Source organism: Mauremys reevesii, linkage group 5, assembly GCF_016161935.1.
Source record: "Mauremys reevesii isolate NIE-2019 linkage group 5, ASM1616193v1, whole genome shotgun sequence".
Taxonomy (NCBI): Eukaryota; Metazoa; Chordata; order Testudines; family Geoemydidae; genus Mauremys; species Mauremys reevesii.
Genome location: NC_052627.1, coordinates 32,061,213 through 32,081,363, shown reverse-complemented (window position 1 = coordinate 32,081,363; position 20,151 = coordinate 32,061,213). Strand labels below are relative to the sequence as shown.

The 20,151-nt window shown below is 38.5% G+C and overlaps 1 protein-coding gene across 4 annotated transcripts in view; it reads left to right on the top strand.

Moving 5' to 3' along the window:
• Positions 1-20,151, top strand: part of AIMP1 (aminoacyl tRNA synthetase complex interacting multifunctional protein 1) — a 66,117-nt gene that overhangs the window by 30,814 nt on the left and 15,152 nt on the right. For all 4 annotated transcript variants that reach the window (XM_039539386.1, XM_039539385.1, XM_039539387.1 and 1 more), the window contains exons 2-5: positions 4,432-4,565; positions 7,453-7,566; positions 12,146-12,307; positions 15,183-15,397. In XM_039539386.1, coding sequence (XP_039395320.1) covers positions 4,457-4,565; positions 7,453-7,566; positions 12,146-12,307; positions 15,183-15,397 — 600 coding nt within the window. In that variant the 5' untranslated portion in view covers positions 4,432-4,456. The remainder of the gene's footprint in view (positions 1-4,431; positions 4,566-7,452; positions 7,567-12,145; positions 12,308-15,182; positions 15,398-20,151) is intronic.

The following is a 20,151-nucleotide window of genomic DNA, read 5'->3' as shown; positions in this document are numbered from 1 at the left end:
GAAAACATGAATATACAAATCCCAGCTATGGATTGTCATAACATTAAACCACAATTTTTTTAACCTTCAGTTAATGCTTTTAATGTTTTATATTTTACATTAAGTACACAATTTTAAACAGAGATTTACCTATAAGAAACTTTGTTTTTTATGTATATCATCTTCTTAGCTCTCCATATTGGCAAGTTCTTACATTGTCAGTACTACAGTTCATTTCGTTCTATTGGCTCTTGGTAACAATATCGCAAATACCTGTTTCTTCTCTGTTATAATATTAGATCTCAGGAAGTTTGACAAGTGGGAAAAGTCTATCTGGTGTAATCATGTAACTTCATTTCCCGATCCTCAGTTCATTAGCCAACTTGGCTAATAACTATAAAATGTACTCGTTCTAATCACTTTGAAGTTTTAGTAGCGTTTTATTGTTGTTGGCAAACTTATTCTGTTAGTATTACACTCCCTTGAGAGAATTATAGTTTACATATTTCTCAAGGATCACTAAAGTTTAACTAGCCACCTTGTATAAATTTAGTGTAAGATGTTACCTTTTCAGCTTGGAAAAGAGGCGACTCAGGGTGGATAGGATAGAGGTCTATAAAATCATGACCAGTGTGGAGAAAGTAAATAAGGAAGTGTTATTTACTCCTTCTGATAACACAAGAACTAGGCGCTACCAAATGAAATTAATAGGCAGCAGGTTTAAAACAAACAAAAAAATATTTTTTCACACGATGCAGAGTCAACCTGTGGAACTCCTTGCCAGAGGATGTTGTAAAGGCCAAGACAATAACAGGGTTCAAAAACAGAACTAGATAAATTCATGAAGGATAGGTCCATCAATGGCTATGAGCCAGGATGGGCAGGGATGGTGTCCCTAGTCTCTTGATTACCTGTTCTGTTCATTCCCTGTGGGGCACCTGGCATTGGCCACTGTCAGAAGACAAGATACTGGGCTAGATGGATCTTCGGCCTGACCCAGTATGGCCGTTCTAATGTTCTTATGACTGTCCTCTTATCTTCTGTTTCTTTCCTGTGTCATCAACAGAGTGCCCTCAATCCCTGCCGTCAGTCAAAAGTTGGAGAGGAAGTGGTGAATTCAAAATATGAACTAAAATAGCTCTGAAAGTGGAAAGAGGTGGGGGAGGGATGTGGGGGGTATTTGGTTCCTCCTTTTATGGTGTAGTTAGGATTGAGAATTGCCCTTAAGAGAAACAAAACAGTGATTTTTTTCTCTTCTTTTAATGTTTATGGATAACCATAAATTTGTAATGTATTCCTCTGCCTTCTAACTCCTTGACTTATGTGGAGGATTTAGAAGTTGTAAGAGGGCACTGGATGCCAAAGAAGCAATAAAGGAAGAGAAGGCTTCTGCTGTGAACAGCTAAATGAATTCTTTGCATCAGTCTTCACTGCAGAGGATTGGGGCAGGGAGGGGAGCCTCACCTCACACCTGAGACATTCTTTTTACATGAAAAATCTGAAGAACTGCCCCAGATTGAAGTGTCAATAGAAAACGTTATGGAATAAATTGATAAATTAAATAGTAATAAGTCACCAGGACTAGAAGGTAATGTCCCAAGGATTCTGAAGGAACTCAAATATGAAATTTCAGAACTACTGACAGTAGTATGTAACCTATTGCTTAAATCAGCCTCTGTACTAGATGACTACAGAGTAGCTGAATGTAATTCTGATTTTTTTTTCCCCCTCCAAAAGCCTCCAGAGGTGATCTTGGCAATTATAGGCCAGTAAGCCTAACTTCAGTGCCATGCAAATTGGTTGAAACTATAATAAAAAACAAAATTATCAGACACATAGATAAACACAATATGTTGGGGAAGGGTCAACACAGCTTTTGTAAAGGGAAATCATGCCTCACCAATCTATTAAAATTATTTGAGGATATCAGCAAGCATGTGGACAAAGATGACCCATGATATAGTGTAGTTGGCCTTTCAGAAAGCCTTTGACACAGTCCCTCACCAAAGGCTCTTGTGCGAACTGAGGAATCGGGATAAGAGGGAAGGTCCTCTCCTGGATTAGTAATTGATTAATTAAAAGATTAGACACAAAGGGTAGGAATAAATATTCAGTTTTCACACTGGAAAGTAGTAAATAGTGGGGTCCCTAAGTATCTGACCAAAAACTGAAGAGTTACGAAGAGTTACTGAACTGGGGCAACAAAATGGCAGATGAAATTCAGTGTTGATAAGTGCAAAGTAACACACAATGGAAAAAATAATCCCAACTCCATATACAAAATGATGGGGTCTAATTAGCTGTTACCACTCCAGAAAGACATCTTGGAGTCATTATGGATAGTTCTTTGGAAACATGCTCAATGTGCAGCTGTGGCAGATTCATGTTACCAGTCTGCCTGTGGCATCAGGTGATCAGGCTGAGGCCACAGGATTTTTAGGGTAGGAGATGACGGAGCATACCAAGTGTCTAATTTTTAAAGCTTTATTAATAAAATAACAATGGTGAGTGTTGGGACTACTCCCACATCACTCAAAGGAAGCAAGAAACCGTTAGTACCCCAGCCCTAATCCACTTTCATATTCACAAACGCACGACCTGAGGCTGGCCAAGCCTGGGTGTAACGTAAGAAGAAGAGTGAGAGGGGTGGATGGGAGTTCTTGTCCCGTGCATGGGCTGTCCAGAGTCTGCTGTGATCTCCGGCTCGCTTTGGCTCTCGGGAGGGTTTTTAAGTCCTCGGTTCTTTGGGGGTGTTTTTGTTCAGGGTCCTCTGTTCCTGGTGCTCTTTGTACCATTCCAAACCGGCTTTCTGTGGCCTTCTCAGCTTTCCCAAAACACACCAGCTTCAGAGACTTTGTCTCCCTCCGCCGCCCCCCCCCCCCCCCTTGGCCTTCACCATCTCACTCATTTTGCAATCTCTGCAGCCCTGCTCAGCTAAGCTCTCCTTTTTTTTTACGGCTGACCGGGGCTGGGTAAGATGTGAAAGCAGCTGTAAACTTTCTTGTCAAGCCCATGACCTTGGACTGGGCCAGCATTTCATCTCCAGACGGAGCTCGCTGAAGTGTCGAGTTAACTCGTTCTCTACTCTCTTCCTCCTTCCCCCTTTGGCCTCTTGCCACCTGCAAAGGAATCTTTCACGCCATACTCACACCTTTGACCCTCCCCCGAAATGCCTTGCAATGCTTGCAACCGTGTTAGCAACATACAATGCAAATTTGCCTCCCCATGGGACCCCCTGAGGGAGGGAGTCCTTGGGCCTGTGATACACCGGCAGTCAAGAAGCTAACAATGTTAGGAACCATTAGGAAAAAGGGATAGATAGTATGACAGAAAATATAATGCCACTATATAAATCCATGCAATGCCCACACCTTGAATACCGTGTGCAGTTCTGGTCATCCTATCTCAAAAAAGGTGTATCAAAACTGGAAAAGGTACAGAGAAAGGCAAAAAAAATGATTAAGGATATGGAACAATTTCCATTTGAGAAGACATGAACAGTCTGTCTTTTTAAGCTTATAAAAGAGACAACTAATGGAATATAATAGAGGTCCATAAATCCATGAATGTGTGGAGAGAGTGAATAGAGAAGTGTTATTTTCCCCCTTCACATGACATAAAAACTAGAGGTCACCTGATCAAAATAATAGGCAGCAGGTTTAAAACAAACATAAGTAACTCCTTCACACAATGCAGTCAACCCATTGGATGTTGTGACGTATAACTGGGTTCAAAAAAGAATTAGGTAAGTTCATGGAAGACAGATCCATGCCTATTAGCCAAGATGGTCAGGGAGGCAACCCCATGCTCTGGGGTTATTTGAGGATATTTGAGGACTGGACAACAAGAGATGGACCACTCTACATTGCCCTGTCTGTTCAGTCCCTCTGAAAGATCTGGCACTGGCCACTGTCAGAAGACAGGATGCTCGTCTAGATGGACCATTGGTCCAACCCAGTTTGGCTGTTCTTGTGCATTCTTACTCTTCTTAATAGATTTTGTGGTTGATAAATTTCATAAATGTTTCAGATACAAATATGAGACACGTTGTCCTTCAGTCTAAACTTATTTCCCTTATCTTTTTCCCTCTTTGTTTTTAATTTGTTTTCCATTGCTCATTTAATCTGTCTCTGGATCTGCCTTTCATTCTGGGAAGGTAGGGGGTTTGGTGCTTTGCTGTGCATCAGGAACATGTTTTCTACAGATGGGTGTTTGGAGTAGGGTGGCTTTTCTTCCAAAATATTTAAACGCAGCTGGCAAACATCAGAATTTGGTTAACATTGCTTTTTGTTTGTTTGGGTTTTCATTTAGCGGGAGGGAGCCCAGCTTGCTCATTTAACAAATGTTCCTACTGCATCAGCAGTTGATTTTAGTCCTGATTCATGTGGCATAAGAATGTAAAGTTAATTACATTAAGGCAATGTTCATATTATTCTCCCTTTCCTGTTTCAGGTTTTTAGCCCGTTCTTTGGTAAAGATGGCAGCCAATAATGCAGTATTGAACAGACTGGAGCAAAAGGGTGCAGAGGCAGATCAAGTCATTGAATACCTCAAACAGCAAGTTGCTCTTCTAAAGGAGAAAGCTAGTAAGGAAGTCAATGTCTTAAAGCAAATTTATTAATCAGATGGTTACTATTATACTATAATATTATATACAGAGAGCCTGCCCTGGCCTTGGTGCACACCGCTAGCACCCTGGAGCTGCTCCAGGTAAGCGGTGCCAGGCCCGAGCCTGAACCCCTCCTGCATGCCAACTCCCTGTCCTGACCCCACTGCCACAGCCTGCACCCCAACCCCCTGCCCTGAGCCCCCTCCCACACTGTGCACCCCAACCCTCTTCCCTGAGCCACCTAGTACATTCCCAACCCCTTACCCTGAGCCCCTTCCTGCACACTGCATCCTCTCCCACACACGACACTCCTTCCCGCTCCCCAACCCCCTGCCCCAGCCCTACATTCATGGCCCTGCATGCAACTTCCTCACCCAGATGTGGCCCTCAGGACAAAAAGTTTGCCCACCCCTGCTGTATAGGATTCTATGAAGCTGTCAGCAAACTCTCTGCCTGACTCTGATGTAAATGTTAGACCACTTTCTGACAACGGAATACAAAACACTCCATATATGTAAATGTATGCTCCAGCTTGTTTCCAGAAACCAGGATTTTTATGATCTGGGTGTGTGTCCTCCGTAGTCTAATATTTAGTCATATATTCTCATGAAACAACTCCATTTCGAGTCGGTCATAGTTACTACACGGCTTTTCATTCTTAACAGAGTGATACGTTTCAAAGGATGAAGGTGCTCCATCATAAATATCATAGAATCACAGAATATCAGGGTTGGAAGGGACCTCAGGAGGTCATCTAGTCCAACCCCCTGCTCAAAGCAGGTCCAATCCCCAGACAGATTTTTGCTCCAGATCCTTAAATGGCCTCCTCAAGGATTGCACTCACAGCCCTGGGGTTAGCAGGCCAGTGCTCAAACCACTGAGCTATCCCTCCCCCATGAGCTCTACTACTATTTTCAAGCTTTATTCTTAATCTTTTTTTTTTCTACATTTCTCTTCTTTCTACTCTGTATTTGGAAACCGCATTTATTAGTCTTGCATAATCATCTTCTGCTTATGAGCCAAACCATTATTTTCATTCATGCCTTGTTCAATTTAGCGAACACTTGACAGCTCTCAAAAATTTACTTCTATCCTACTGATAATGAAATAGTCTTGTTCATCTCTTAAAGCTTTCACAAAACTTAGTGTCTAGTCAGTATCAGAGGGCCAAAGACTCCTCTTTTGCCATGTCATCTTTACAAAGCAAAGTCTTAATACGTGCCTCCATATTTTTTTTAAATACATTTTTAAAATGTATCAACTTCAGTGCTGCCCTTCATAGTTCATTGTACATTGTTCATTGTATCATAGAAGAAATATCACTCCATAGATGGGAATCAGCCTTCTCTCTTACATTCATTCATCACTCTGTTTTGTTAACCAAAAAAAATTAGATATGTGTGCACTGGCATTGTTGCAGCATGTTGGTTTAAGTTAGTCTGTTTTAATCCTGTATATGAAATTCCCACAATTTCTGCTTTGGTAGATCGACTGACATTTCTTCCTGAATGCCTCACCATCAGCTGAAATATAACATGCCCAAAACTCAACTTCTTATCTTTCCTCCCAAGTCCTGCCCTTCTTCCATTCTCTGTCATTCTGGACAATAGCATAATTCTCCCTAGCACTCGGGTCCATAAACTGGGGGTTGTCTTTGACTTCTTTCCTCTCCTATCTAAATCCATGTTAAATCCTGCCTCTTTTTCCTCTAGCACACTTCACTTCAAAAATCCATGCCACTAAAACTTTTCCCAAGTTCTTGTCAGTTCACGTCTTGATTATCATAAGCACTTCACCAACCCTCACACATACCATTTCCAGTCCATACAAAATACAGCTGCTTAATTCATCTTCCTTACCCATGTGTCTGACAGTGCCACCTTCCCATTTGCTTTGAATCGCTCCACTGGCTCCCTGCTGTACTGAATTAAGTTCAAGTTTCTTGGTCTCTTATTGCATTGTCCTCTTCCCTTCCCTCCTCCTCTCCCCCACCCGGTCTCCACTCTGTAAGTAAAGAAAAATGGGCAGTCAAAACTCTTAAAACATTTTTCATGTTTTCTTCTATCACTTCCTTTTGCGTGGGATGCCTCCTTGAACTGATTTGTTAGTTGTCATCTTCAGAACCCTCCTCACTTCTGCTATGACACCTACCAAATTCAGACATCCATTTGCATTTATTTATTATTTTTCTGTTATGCTAATTTATGTAATATCTTGAATGCCTCACAATTATTAAGAATAATAGAATAAGCCTCTCAGCATTACCATTTCAGAATGGAGAGATGGAGGCACAGAATTGCTGAAGGTCACCCAGGATGCCTGTGAGCGCACAGGGAATAAAACCTTTTTTCCTTTGCTTAAATAAGACTGTCCTTACTTTCACAGCAGTGTAACCTCATTGTACATTCTATAGTTAGTCTGCCAAATTCAGTGATTTTTTTTTTATTGTATATCAGGACAGAAATCTGGGTGTTTACAAATATAGGTTATGCATACAGAAAGAGAATTTTGTTGAACCTCATATAGTTGATTACAAAGTTATAGATTCAGATTGGTGCCACTGTAGGAATTTGAGAGGAGAACAAAAAGTAGCTTGATTTTGATATAGATGCAAGTCCATGAGGAATATATGAAAGTTGATATTTGAGAAACCACTGTCTGTGTTCATTAATAAAAAGTCAGTAACTGTAATAAAATGTATGAGATCTTTTTTCTAATGATGATTTTTAAATATTTTAAAAATATTCCCTTTATTTGCTTTGAATTTAACTAATTTTTTTCAGATAAGTGACATCCAGCACTTAGCAAATGGATGTGTAATGACTGGAGCCTGTAGTTTCTAATGTAAATTGTGTCAACTTTAGTCCTGCAGGCATCTCTCAGAGAAGAGAAGAAGCTTCGTGTAGAAAATGCTAAACTGAAGAAAGAAATTGAGGGTCTGAAACAGGAGCTGATTCAGGCAGAAATTCGGAATGGAGGTGAGAGAGAAAGGAAGGAGAACTATATATTCACATGTGTGGGCTTAGATCCTGTCACCATCTTTGACTGCTGTTTTGATCACTTGTTTAATCCTTCCTGATTCATATTCTTCTAGTCACATCCACATCCATTTTTTGGCTGCTTCGGTGACACTTTGGAATGCCATACCTCTCGGTGGTTAACCACCTCTGTAACTTAAAGTATATGAGTTCTCTTGTAAGTTGCAGAAGTGACAATTACATATGAAAAGTTTACTCATGGTTGGGGCCATGTCTTTCTATATGTCTGTACAGTGCCTGGCATGATAGGGATTTTGTGGCGGAATTGAGATTAGAACGTAGCTTTTCTGAGTTTCAGCCCCGTGGCTATCCCACCGTTCCTCCTCTGTCATTGTCCCAGTCTGGGTCTATCTTTTTAAGCCCGGGGCTGATATAGTCCTCACCCTTATGAAATTTTACTTTTGAGAGAAAAGGAACAAAAAGAGGAAGCTGCAGTTCTCCAAATCCAGCATGAGTGTTTCATTTTCCGCAAACAAATGTTCTTGAGGAATATGTCAAAAACAAAACAAAAAAAACCCAACAACCATTTTTAGTATACTTGTTTCACATTTCTAGTACTGGAAACCAGATAAGATACAATCCAGTAAAGCATGATTTTACTGCTTCCCATTATTGACCTGTTCCACTGTTAAATCAACATGTGCAGTCTTCAAAAGAGCCACCACTTCATAAATGCAGAGCATCAACCTCCTCCTTTCACATGACTTAATTCCTTTGATATGCTAGACTCTCCATTAGTCTGTTTTTTTTTTCCAATGGCTCAGAACCTGCAATAGTTCACCTCAGTATTCTTTTCAGATGTGGGATAGGCAGGTATGGGTAGGAGGTGTCTACTGATATTTCACAGAAATATTTTACAGAAAAATATTCCGATTACACATAAGGGACAAGCCTCTATGTATACAAAGTTTCCAGGCTGTAATTGTAATATATAAAAAGGATAGAGAATTAATATCCTGTTTGACAAATGTTTTGGATAGACTTTACTACTTCATTTAAGCAATTTATGTGGATAGAGAGCAGAACTAAATGCAAGACCTTTTTCTACTGAACAGAAGAACATGTTTTATGAGTCTATTATGTATTCACACTACAAGGAACATATAAATCAGCATATGGAATGATGCATCTTTTAAGAATGGAAGGAACAAGAAGCCTTTCCTGTACTGGTGACCAAAGGGCAAGTTTAACTGTAACTGCAGGCTGCTTAGCCTGACAACAGTCCAAAGCAAAATAATGGAAAAGCTGATATGGGATCCAGGTGGTAAAGAATTAAAAGGTATTTATGCTAGACTTGGATATATAACCAGGGAGTAGTGGGTTAGACTAGGGAGATGATTTTACATCTGTATACGACATTGGTGAGACCAATATTGGAATACTACATGCTTTTCAAAATGTGGACACCAGAACTGTAGGTTGAAAAATTGGAGCTGGTGCAGACAAGAGCCACAAAAATGATTTGAGGTCTGGAAAAAAGGCCTTGCAGTGAAAGACTTAGAGATCAATCTGTTCATTTTATTGACAAGAAGATTAAGAGGTGACTTGATTACATTGCATAAGAGCCTTCATGGGGATAAAATACTGAGTACTAAAGGACTCTTTCTCTTTACAGAGGAAGGCATAACAAGAACCAATATCTGGAAGTTTAAGCCAGACATATTTAAAGAAATATGGCACAAATTTTTAAGTGTGGATGATTAACCACTGGAACTTACACCAGGGAAGTGGTGAATTCTCCATCTCTTGATGTCATCAGATCAAGACTGGATGCCTTTTTTGAAGTTTATGCTTTAGCCAAACACAAGTTATTGGGCTCAGTACGTGTGTAATTGGGTGAATTTTAATGTCCTGTGATATACAGGAAATCTGACTAGACGATGTAATGGTCTCTCTTGGCTTAAAGTCTATGAATCTAAGGAACTGATTAACAGAATGATGTCTTCTCCAAGTAAAGACCACGGGAGCTTTGACCCTTTCCTTTCATTTTGGAAGCACATGAACTATTCATGCCATTATCTTTTTATCGAATGTGCAGTGAGTACTTACAGGACCACCTGCTGTTACTTGTGAAAAGAACATCTCATTTACTGTTGATTTTTGTTGGATGAAGTAGCCCTGTTGCACTGTATGGATAACAGGCTTACAGATTGTAGTGGTCCTGTGATGGAAAGCTGCTTTAATTTATGGGCTGTCAGCATATTTCACTTTGCCAACCAAATAAATATTGCAAGTACCCAATCTCAGAATAACTTATCAGTAAAGTTAAGATTCTGTCATGGTATTTTTAGTAAAAGTTAGGGACAGGTCACAGGCAATCAACAAAAATTCATGGACGCCCACAACCTGTCTCTGACTTTTACTAAAAATATCCTGGGCGGGGAATGGGAACAAACAGCACGCTGCTGGGGGCTGACTGCCACTGCCCCAGCCCCAGGGGGGCTGACTCAACCCCAGCTGCTGTTCTGGCAGGCCCCCGGGGTGGGCTGCCAGCCATTGCAGCAGTGGCTGATCTCTGCTGCTCGAGCCCCAGGGGGCTGACCCAACCCCAGCCGCTGCTTCAATTCTGGAGCCGCAGCTGACAGCTGCTCCAGCCCTACCCCAGAAGAAGTCAGAGAGGTCCTGTAAAGTCACAGAAACTGTGACCTCCGTGGCAGAATCATGTCATACTATGACATATCCTAATATGAAACGAATATTGCTAAGATCTGAAAGAAAACTGTACTATACTTTATACATGACCACATATCTTAACTACTGCTGTAGTTACCACCCACTTCCTGTAACACATGCAAACAAGTTTAATTATCCCATGCTTTACAATATGCAAAATTTTCTGCACAACATACTTCATTACTATAACAGTGAGTCATCTCATTTTATGCCACCATTCCCCCCCATCTCTGGCCTTTCTTAAGGTACAAATCACTGCCTGTCTAAAAATTCTGTGTTTTCTGCCTCTCAAGATAAAGGTTTCTAGAGATAGATAGTCAGTGATTGTTTCTCAAAATTAACAATCAAATATAAACTATGGTTGTATTTAAATAAATCAATGTTTATCTGGGAGGGAAGAGAACAAAGTCAAGGTTTTCCTTAATACTTGTCTGAGAGGCTGCTCAAAACCTCATTAGAACAGGTTAGATGTCTTAGTTGCAAAGGCCAAATTTTGTTAACAGTAACTTTACATATCACATTACATGTGATCTCCTTTCATTTTTTCTGTCTCCCCAGTTAACTTTTTGTTCTTCTCACAGACTCTATCCTGTATCTCCAGCATACATCTTTTGGGGCTTGTTAGAAGTTTCTTCTTCCAGCCCTCCATCACTGGGCGCTCTTCCTACATAGAAACCTCTAGTCTTTTTCCTCAAAGTGTTATAACAAATGTATGTGGTTAAAAGTATGACTTACCGAATATATTATTTATTAAGCACAGTGGAGTCAGTGCTGTTCATGACACAAAATAAAGACAGCTCTTGCCTAAGAAGATTACCTTCTATAAAACAGACATGGAGAGGATGGGACTTTCGTCTCCATGTAACATTTGGGAATGTCTTAAATTGTCACGTTGGTACTTACCATATATCTGTGAAGAAATGTTTTTGATGCCCCAAAACGACTTTTATTTTATTGACTGAAACAATGATTGTTCAAATTCTCTCTCAGGCTCCCAATCCTGTGCTCATTTAAACCCCAAGCTCATGTCTTTATCCCTCCACTTCTCCCCCACCTCAAAAATGGTTTGAGGGTTCACATATTTTCTGTATGTAAAAAAGTGGTTTTGCAATCTCAATCAATCATGTATCATTTTAGGGGGAAAAAAAAGACATATGATTGCTATAGTCTCCATTATGTTTTGTGACCTACAACTTTTATATTCTTCGTAACACCATTTGAAAATTATAATTATGCTATAACTGCTTTTTCAAATTATTTTTGTCTCCTGGTGATTTAATCCTTGATTCTCTATTTACATTTGGGCTTAATTTTATGCACATGAGTAGCCTCACTAAAGCTAGTGGAAGTAGTCACATACATAAAGTTGAGCATAGGCATACATTTTTGCCTGGGCCTTACCTTCTCATTTTCTCTTTGAGTATGTGTTTACACAAAGTTGTGTTTTGCTTTTAAGAATATACTTAAACTTCAGATGAAATAGGGCTGGGGAAGGGAAGAAACAGGCAGCCATAGCACTGATGGAATCACCTCTCTTGCTTTGTTTCTATTTTTGTGTATTTTTAAAGTTATCCATTTTCTTTGAGGAAAAATATTAGGTTTCCAAATATAAAAACAATAATACAGTTATTTAATCAGAATAAATTTTGTTGTAGCTTGTATGGTGTGTGAGGTCTTTTTAGTAAAGTGACATAGCTGGATATTTGAAATAATTTTTATTTTATTTTCTAAATCCTATGTTGCTTTTCTTTACATTTTCTTTATATTTCTGATAAAATGCCTTGATTTCAATTACAGTTTTAAGGAAATTAAATAACATTTTAACTTCCATCATGTTTAATTTTAGTGAAACATATCCCAATTCCATCCAGTGGAACCATTTCAGCAGCTTCATTTTCGGAAGACTTACCACAGCCTACACCTGTCACATCCTCTCCTTCTGGTCCCAAAGACCAAATTAAAGGTGGAAGTGAAGAAAAGAAAAAAAAGGAGAAAGCAGAAAAAAAAGGTATTTCCATTTTTCAAATCCGTTAGGCATCTACAACAGTTAATTTGAACACTTGCTGTTTACATTTTTATTGGAGAGGATAGAAAAGAGCAATCAGTAGAGCTACAGTAGGAAAAATTCATACACATTAACCCTTAAACTCCTGGAGAAAGGAAGTATTTACAAATAATGAAAAAGTTTAATCAAATAGGTTTGGGGCACTTAAAATTTTAAGTTGGATATTGGGCAGATTTGTGTCAATGTGGCTGAACTGTAGGTTGTCTTCCCTTTCAAAATAATAAATAAAATACTGAAATGTTGAGGTGGAGTCTGCCACAGCGCATGAAATTAAATAACTCAGATCTGAGGTTCATTGTTCAATTTTGATTCTACCATTTATACAATGCAAGCAACAGCCCATAAACTAGCTTAGAGAAATTACCGTATATACTCGTTCATTAGACTGTTCGTTTATAAGCCGATCCCCCCCAAGATGGTTAGGTAAAAATAGCAAAAACTGTATGACCCTTTCATAAGCTGACCCTATATTTCAGGATTCGGCAAACTTTGGTTCCTGACCTGTCAGGGTAAGCCGCTGGCGGGATGTTTTGTTTACTTGGAGCGTCTGCAGGCATGGGAGCCCCTCAGCTCCCTGTGGCTGCAGTTCACCATTCCCAGCCAATGGGAGCTACGGGAAGTGGAGCCGAGGGGCTCCATGCCTGCAGACGTTCCAGGTGAACAAAACGACAATGTATTAGATATTCAATTCAGTGATTCCATAGAGTTTTTAAAATCATCAAATTTTGGTGAAGACCCGTTTATAAGCCGACCCCCACTCTTTGATGCGTCACTTTTTAACCAAAAATATTTGGCTTATGAACAAGCATATATGGTACTCAGTAAGAAGTAGTAATGTAATATAGCACTAAAGGGTAGAACCCAATGTAGTTCGACTGTTTCTTCTGCTTCTTTTCGGAAAACTCTCTTAATCAATGAGCTTTGGCAACCTATTTAAATCCATCCATACCAACGCTAGTGGTATTATTGTTTGGGTGGGAGGGAGAGATAGCTCAGTGGTTTGAGCATTGGCCTGCTAAACCCAGGGTTGTGAGTTCAATCCTTGAGGGGGCCACTTAGGGATCAGGGGCAGAAATTGGTCCTGCTAGTGAAGGCAGGGGGCTGGACTCAATGACCTTTCAAGGTCCCTTCCAGTTCTAGGAGATTGGTATATCTCCTATTATTATTATTTATTTGTGGAAATTAACACTGCGTGTTGGGACTTTAAATATTTTACCCGAATATATTTGACTCCATTTGATATTTATTAGCTGCCTCTAGTAACCTTCCTGTAAGAGTATTTATAAAATACTGATTACATTTCCACAAAGGTCTGTTTGGCAACTCAGTGCATGATTAGGAAGGGTCAGTTTATGAATAGTACAATTCACCATTGATGGAAATGGATTTATTTCTGGATCTTCTTCAGAATTTTGACATCCCTATGGCAGTAAAGGGACTGAAACGGCATTTGGTTCTGTAGATGGGTATAATCATTTTCCTTGTCTTCAGTATGCAAGACTTTTGACACAGACTAGGATCTCACTGGGATTCATAAAATTTGAAGTAGAGACCAGATGGCATCTCTAAAGCAATAAAGTGATGCACAATTTTAGCATCTTTTTGTGGGATCTAGTGGTTACAAGGTTAATAAAGAATTGTTTATGTTATTTTTGAAAGTTGCCACTTTGTGCAGGCATAGTCCTGTACTGGAACATTTATAAACAAAAATGTATAGAAAGTTATTTACTTAAATTACAAGTGAAAAGAAAGGTGCTTCATTGTCCCTTTTTTCCTTCCTGAAGATGATGTTTCGTCGTTTGACTTTACATATCATGGTAGAAATGTTAGAAAGATCCAGCTTCTTTAGATGAAAATACTAACATCTGGAATACACATGTCTTAATTAAGATGCTACTCCCATGGATTGTAATTCAGTAAACCAAATGTGAACGTCTCATCTTCAAACCAGCAGACGTGTTCTTATGTACAAAATCATTTATTACAGCCCTGAGAGTTTACAAAATGTGAGCTGTTAATTTAAAAAAGAGAAGAATATCTGTATGAGTCCTAATATGAGCCAATTCTTAAATCATTATGAGTAACAGCTATGAATCAATTGAAACGTAAGATGCCTTTTTGATAATTTTCCGTCAAACACATGTATTGATTCTTCCTTCTGCATATGGCAAACATTTGGTTAAGATAAAGGGTGCAATACCTTAAACCAGCTTTCCAGCAATAATTTGATGAGAAGTGATTAAAATATCTTTGTATTGGTGCAAGAGAAATATCAATTTATTTTATCAATATGCAACATTCTTGGAGGCTTTTTATTTTTATTTTTTTTTAGGCCAAGAAGACTATACGGCTCTTGCATCACTTTTTTAATTAGGTATCATACTGGGTTTCCGTTTTGCTGGTGAATTACCAGTACTAAGTTTGCTGCTGCTGCTATGACTACTTTCAGATCATACATAACGCTATGTTTTCATACAAAATAGCCACAGTTAAAATCAAGATGACTTTTAACTTAAAAAATAAAATATACAGTCATTTTGTTTGTAATGTTAAGTTTTAATATTTGTGGGAAATAGTAACCAGTGATTGTAGTTTAGGTCTAAGAATGACATGATTTGAAATAATGGGTGGAAGTAAGAAGTTAGTCCTTCCTTTGTTTTCTTCCTTCAGAACACAAGTATCTAGTGATACTAAATGAACTGAACTACTGTGCTTATATGTCACACTGAGATTGTAGTTTCTCTTGTCCATACAAGTTGGTATATATGTATACATTTTAGGGAGTTATTACTGCATCTAATTAAACTCACTATTACAGGAGAGAAGAGGGAGAAGAAGCAGCCGCTGCCAGGAGCTGGAAGTGATGACTCCAGACCTATGGATGTTTCTCGTCTGGACCTTCGTGTCGGTTGTATCATCACTGCAAAAAATCACCCTGATGCGGATTCTCTATATGTCGAGGAGGTGGATGTTGGAGAAGCAAACCCAAGAACTGTTGTCAGTGGCTTAGTAAAGCATGTGCCTCTAGAACAGGTACAAATGAAATTACTTTTATACAGTATTTGGCTGCGTAATGTATACTGTCTAAGTCCCAAAGAATCCTGGCTAATGCTAATTCTGGTAAAGTGACTCCTGGTTTATAGGAAAGACGTTCTTCAACAGCAGTCTTAATCTTTATTTTGTTTATTAAAAATAATATTTTAACAATGGAAGGGCAGATTTTAAACTAGATGAGAAGCTGTACTAGTGCAGCTGTAAGTACTCTTGCTGTTACAAACTTTCTTGCTTTTAAAAGATGTCTGTCTCATTGAAAACGTTTGAAAGGAAATATTGATATTTCATTCAAGCGGCTAGTTTGAGGGAATAATATAGATGGGCACATAATGCCGTAAGTAAATGGTTCAGGATTGATGGATCCCTTCTAATTCTAACTTTTTTATGAATCTGTGGTGATTATTTTTTTTAATGTTTTCCATATTTTTCCCTTATTTTTATTCCTTATTTTGTTTAAATTATCATAACAGTGTTTAAAATGCATATTTATCCTAAATACAAATGTGTTAATGAGATTAAAATTGCTAGTCTCATGAGATAGGTATATCTCTCTCTCTATATGTCTTATTTTGCTTCCATAAAATAATTTGTGTGTTTATAAGCAGTTTTATTAGAAAAATGCTGACCTTTTTGGTTTTTCAGATATTTTTATATGATCACATAGGCTTTTGGTCATATACGGCTGTTTATTTTAGTCTTTGGATCTAAAGCTGCTTAATTATTATCATATGGTTCCTACTAGGGAGAGGTCCAAGATTTAAAACCTGTGTCTAAATCTGAATCTTTTTTTAACCTTGAGGTGTTGTAGAGGGATAGTTTGAATCCCAGCTTCTGGATTTGTCTGTTATAGAGATATTGGTCACCAATTTCCCATCTTCAAAGATTTCCTGGGTATTTGGATCTGAGGTTTTATCTTGGGCCATCTAAACTATATACCAGACACAAGGACATTTAAAATAATTAGATCTTTTCCAGAACTCACTTTTTATATTAGAATTGGAAACATCTAGCAAACACTTAAAAAAGGAATATTTTAAAGTTATTTAAAGTAAAAGCAAATTTTATGGTAATGCTCACTTTCAAATAATACTGTTTCTGATATTGTAGTGAAGAAGTAATGTTGTTTTTTTTAAAAGTCTACACAAAGACATTTTCCAAGTTCTTCTGTCATACCTGTAACATTCCAAGTTTCATTTAAGTGTAAGCTGCATAAACAACACTCATGTACTTGTTTAAAAAATGTGTGTTAGGCATCCTGAAGCCCTGAGATGTTAACTCAGGGGTCGGCAACCTTTCAGAAGCAGTGTGCCAAGTCTTCATTTATGCACTCTAATTTAAGGTTTTGCGTGCCAGTAATACATTTTAACCTTTTTAGAAGGTCTCTTTCTATAAGTCTATAATATATAACTAAGCTATTGTTGTATGTAAAGTAAATAAGGTTTCAAAATGTTTAAGAAGCTTCATTTAAAATTAAATTAAAATGCAGAGCCCCCCGGACCGGTGGCCAGGACCTAGGCGGTGTGAATGCCACCGAAAATCAGCTCACGTGCCACCTTTGGCACGCATGCCATAGGTTGCCTACCCCTGTGTTTACTGGAATGTGAGGCACATAAAACAATCATCTTCTTGTGTGTATCCAGAAAATGTTTAGTTTTGTTAATGTCTTCATGCCCATTCTTTAAAGTTCCTCTGAATCATCGTCACATGTGTTACAATATAAGAAAATAATATAATGAGAAACATTTGGAAAAGTAGAGACTTAGCCAGTCAGAAAAGGATACTAGTTTGACTTTACTGGAAACATTAATGGAAGAAAACCATCTGGATATTTAAAGTTTACAAGTGCACACATCCTTTTCTAACCTGTACCATTGTACCTAGAAACATTATTCATGAACTCTTCAGAATATAAATAATATGAAAGCTCTCTGATCACCCACCACAGCCACTGAGAGGGTATATGAAGAAGGTAATTCAAAACCCTTCCCATTTCCATTTTGTTTCAATCTAAATGTGCCTATACACATCCACAACATATTTCCATTTGTTTCTGCACTGCGTCACCTTCAGTGTTAAAGGCTACACTGTCTATCCCAGGATTGTTTTTGTAATCAGTCAAAACCAAGCATGAATAAAGAGCATAAGACTATTGCACTGTCCCTTTTATTCAGTACATCTGTCTGTCTCAGTTATGCAGCATTCAGCACCAGGCTATCTCAGATATTTGCATTTCAAATATTTAAAACAAAATAGAACCACTGACATTCTACATCATCATATGTTTTGGGGGATTTACTTTCATAGCAGTGGCTTAAAATATACAACTATCACCTGCAAAATGTACTGTATGTACACAGTAGATGTATAATATCAAGAATATATTTAAATTGTCTATTTTCCATTATTCCTTCTTGTTTTCAGGGATTTGTATCTTAATGCTAAGAAAAATTGATTTTTGTTAAATTTCCTCTTAAATATTCAGAATGTTGCACATGTGTAAATTTTATTAAATTCAAAAGGAGTCATGTGGTGTTGCTTTAAAAATTTGTTAATATACAAAAATCTCAATCTGAGAACAATTTTTTATGGGATAGGGCAAATTTGAAGACATGTTTGTTTTGTTTAAAAATGTTCTGCTTCAATTTTAATCAACTTAAAAAATTTTTCTAGGGCAAAATATTCTCTAATGGGGTCTGGTTGCAGTGCTTACTCTCATTATTTACAGGTTTCAGAGTAGCAGCCGTGTTAGTCTGTATCCGCAAAAAGAACAGGAGTACTTGTGGCACCTTAGAGACTAGCAACTTTATTTGAGCATAAGCTTTCGTGGGCTACAGCCCACTTCAGATGCATAGAATGGAACATAATATTGAGGAGATATATATACATACAGAGAGCATGAAAAGGTGGGAGTTGTCTTACCAACTCTTGGAGGCGAATTAAGTAAGAAAAAAACTTTTGAAGTGATAATCAAGATAGCCCAGTACAGACAGGCTGGAAGGAGGTTACTAGTGGAGTTCCTCAGGGATCAGTTTTGGGACCAATTTTATTTAACCGTTTTATTACTGACCTTGGCACAAAAAGCAGGAATGTGCTAATAAAGTTTGCGGATGACACAAAGCTGGGAGGTATTGCTAACACAGAGAAGGACAGGGATATCATACAGGAAGATCTGGATGTCCTTGTAAACTGGAGTAATAGTAATAGAATGAAATTTAATAGTGAAAAGTGCAAGGTCATGCATTTAGGGATTAATAACAAGAATTTTAGTTATAAATTGGGGACGCATCAGTTGGAAGTAACAGAGGAGGAGAAGGACCTCGGAGTGGTGGTTGATCACAGGATGACTATGAGCTGCCAATGTGATATGGCCGTAAAAAAAGCGAATGCGGTTTTAGGATGCATCAGGCGAGGTATTTCCAGCAAAGATAAGGAGGTGTTAGTACCGTTATATAAGGCACTGGTGAGACCTCATCTGGAATACTGTGTGCAGTTCTGGTCTCCCATGTTTAAGAAGGATGAATTCAAACTGGAACAGGTTCAGAGACAGGCTACTAGGATGATCCGAGGAATGGAAAACCTGTCTTATGAAAGGAGACTGAAAGAGCTTGGCTTGTTTAGCCTAACCAAAAGAAGGTTGAGGGGGGATATGATTGCTCTTTATAAATATATCAGAGGGATTAATATTAGGGAAGGAGAGGAATTATTTAAGCTTAGTACCAATGTGGACACAAGAACAAATGGATATAAACTGGACATTAGGAAGTTTAGACTTGAAATTAGAAAAAGGTTTCTAACCATTAGAGGAGTGAAGTTCTGGAACAGCCTTCCAAGGGGAGTAGTGGGGGCAAAAGACACATCTGGCTTTAAGACTAAGCTTGATAAATTTATGGAGGGGATGGTATGATGGGATAGCCTAATTTTGGCAATTAATTTGGCAATTGATCTTTGATTATCAGCAGGTAAGTATGCCCAGTGGTCTGTGATGGGATGTTAGAGGGGTTGGGATCTGAGTTACTACAGAGAATTCTTTCCTGGGTGCTGGCTGGTGAGTCTTGCCCACATGCTCAGGGTTTAACTGATCGCCATATTCGGGGTCGGGAAGGAATTTTCCTCCAGGGCAGATTGGCAGAGGCCCTGGAGGTTTTTCGCCTTCCTCTGCAGCATGGGGCACAGGTCACTTTCTGGAGGATTCTCTGCAGCTTGAGGTCTTCAAACGGCAATTTGGGGACTTCGATAGCTCAGACATAGGCTAGGGGTTTGTTATAGAAGTGGATGGGAGGGATTCTGTGGCCTGCATTGTGCAGGAGGTCAGACTAGATGATCATAATGGTCCCTTCTGACCTTAAAGTCTATGAGTCTATAAAAACACAAGTGTTGTTTTAAATGAGCAAGTTGCTGTGTGCAGTACATACCGCCATTTTCAGTTGCTCAAAAAATTGTCTTTGGTATTTACATCTGTGCCATACATTCCTATTCAGCCCAATCTGCATCCTGAAATTTAAACCACCTAAACATTTTTATTATACATTTTTTCTTTTTTATATACTAACTTTAGTTTGTAGTAGGTTATTTTTTTAAAGAAAATTCCTCTGCTAAGTGCACTGTACTAAAGATGGCCTAAAGTTGTGACCCAAAACAACAGAAGCATGGCAAATGAGTAAAATATGTATTATCTAATATTTTGGCACATCAAGGCTCAACCTTAGAGGCTTTCCTATTGTACCCTGTTGTGT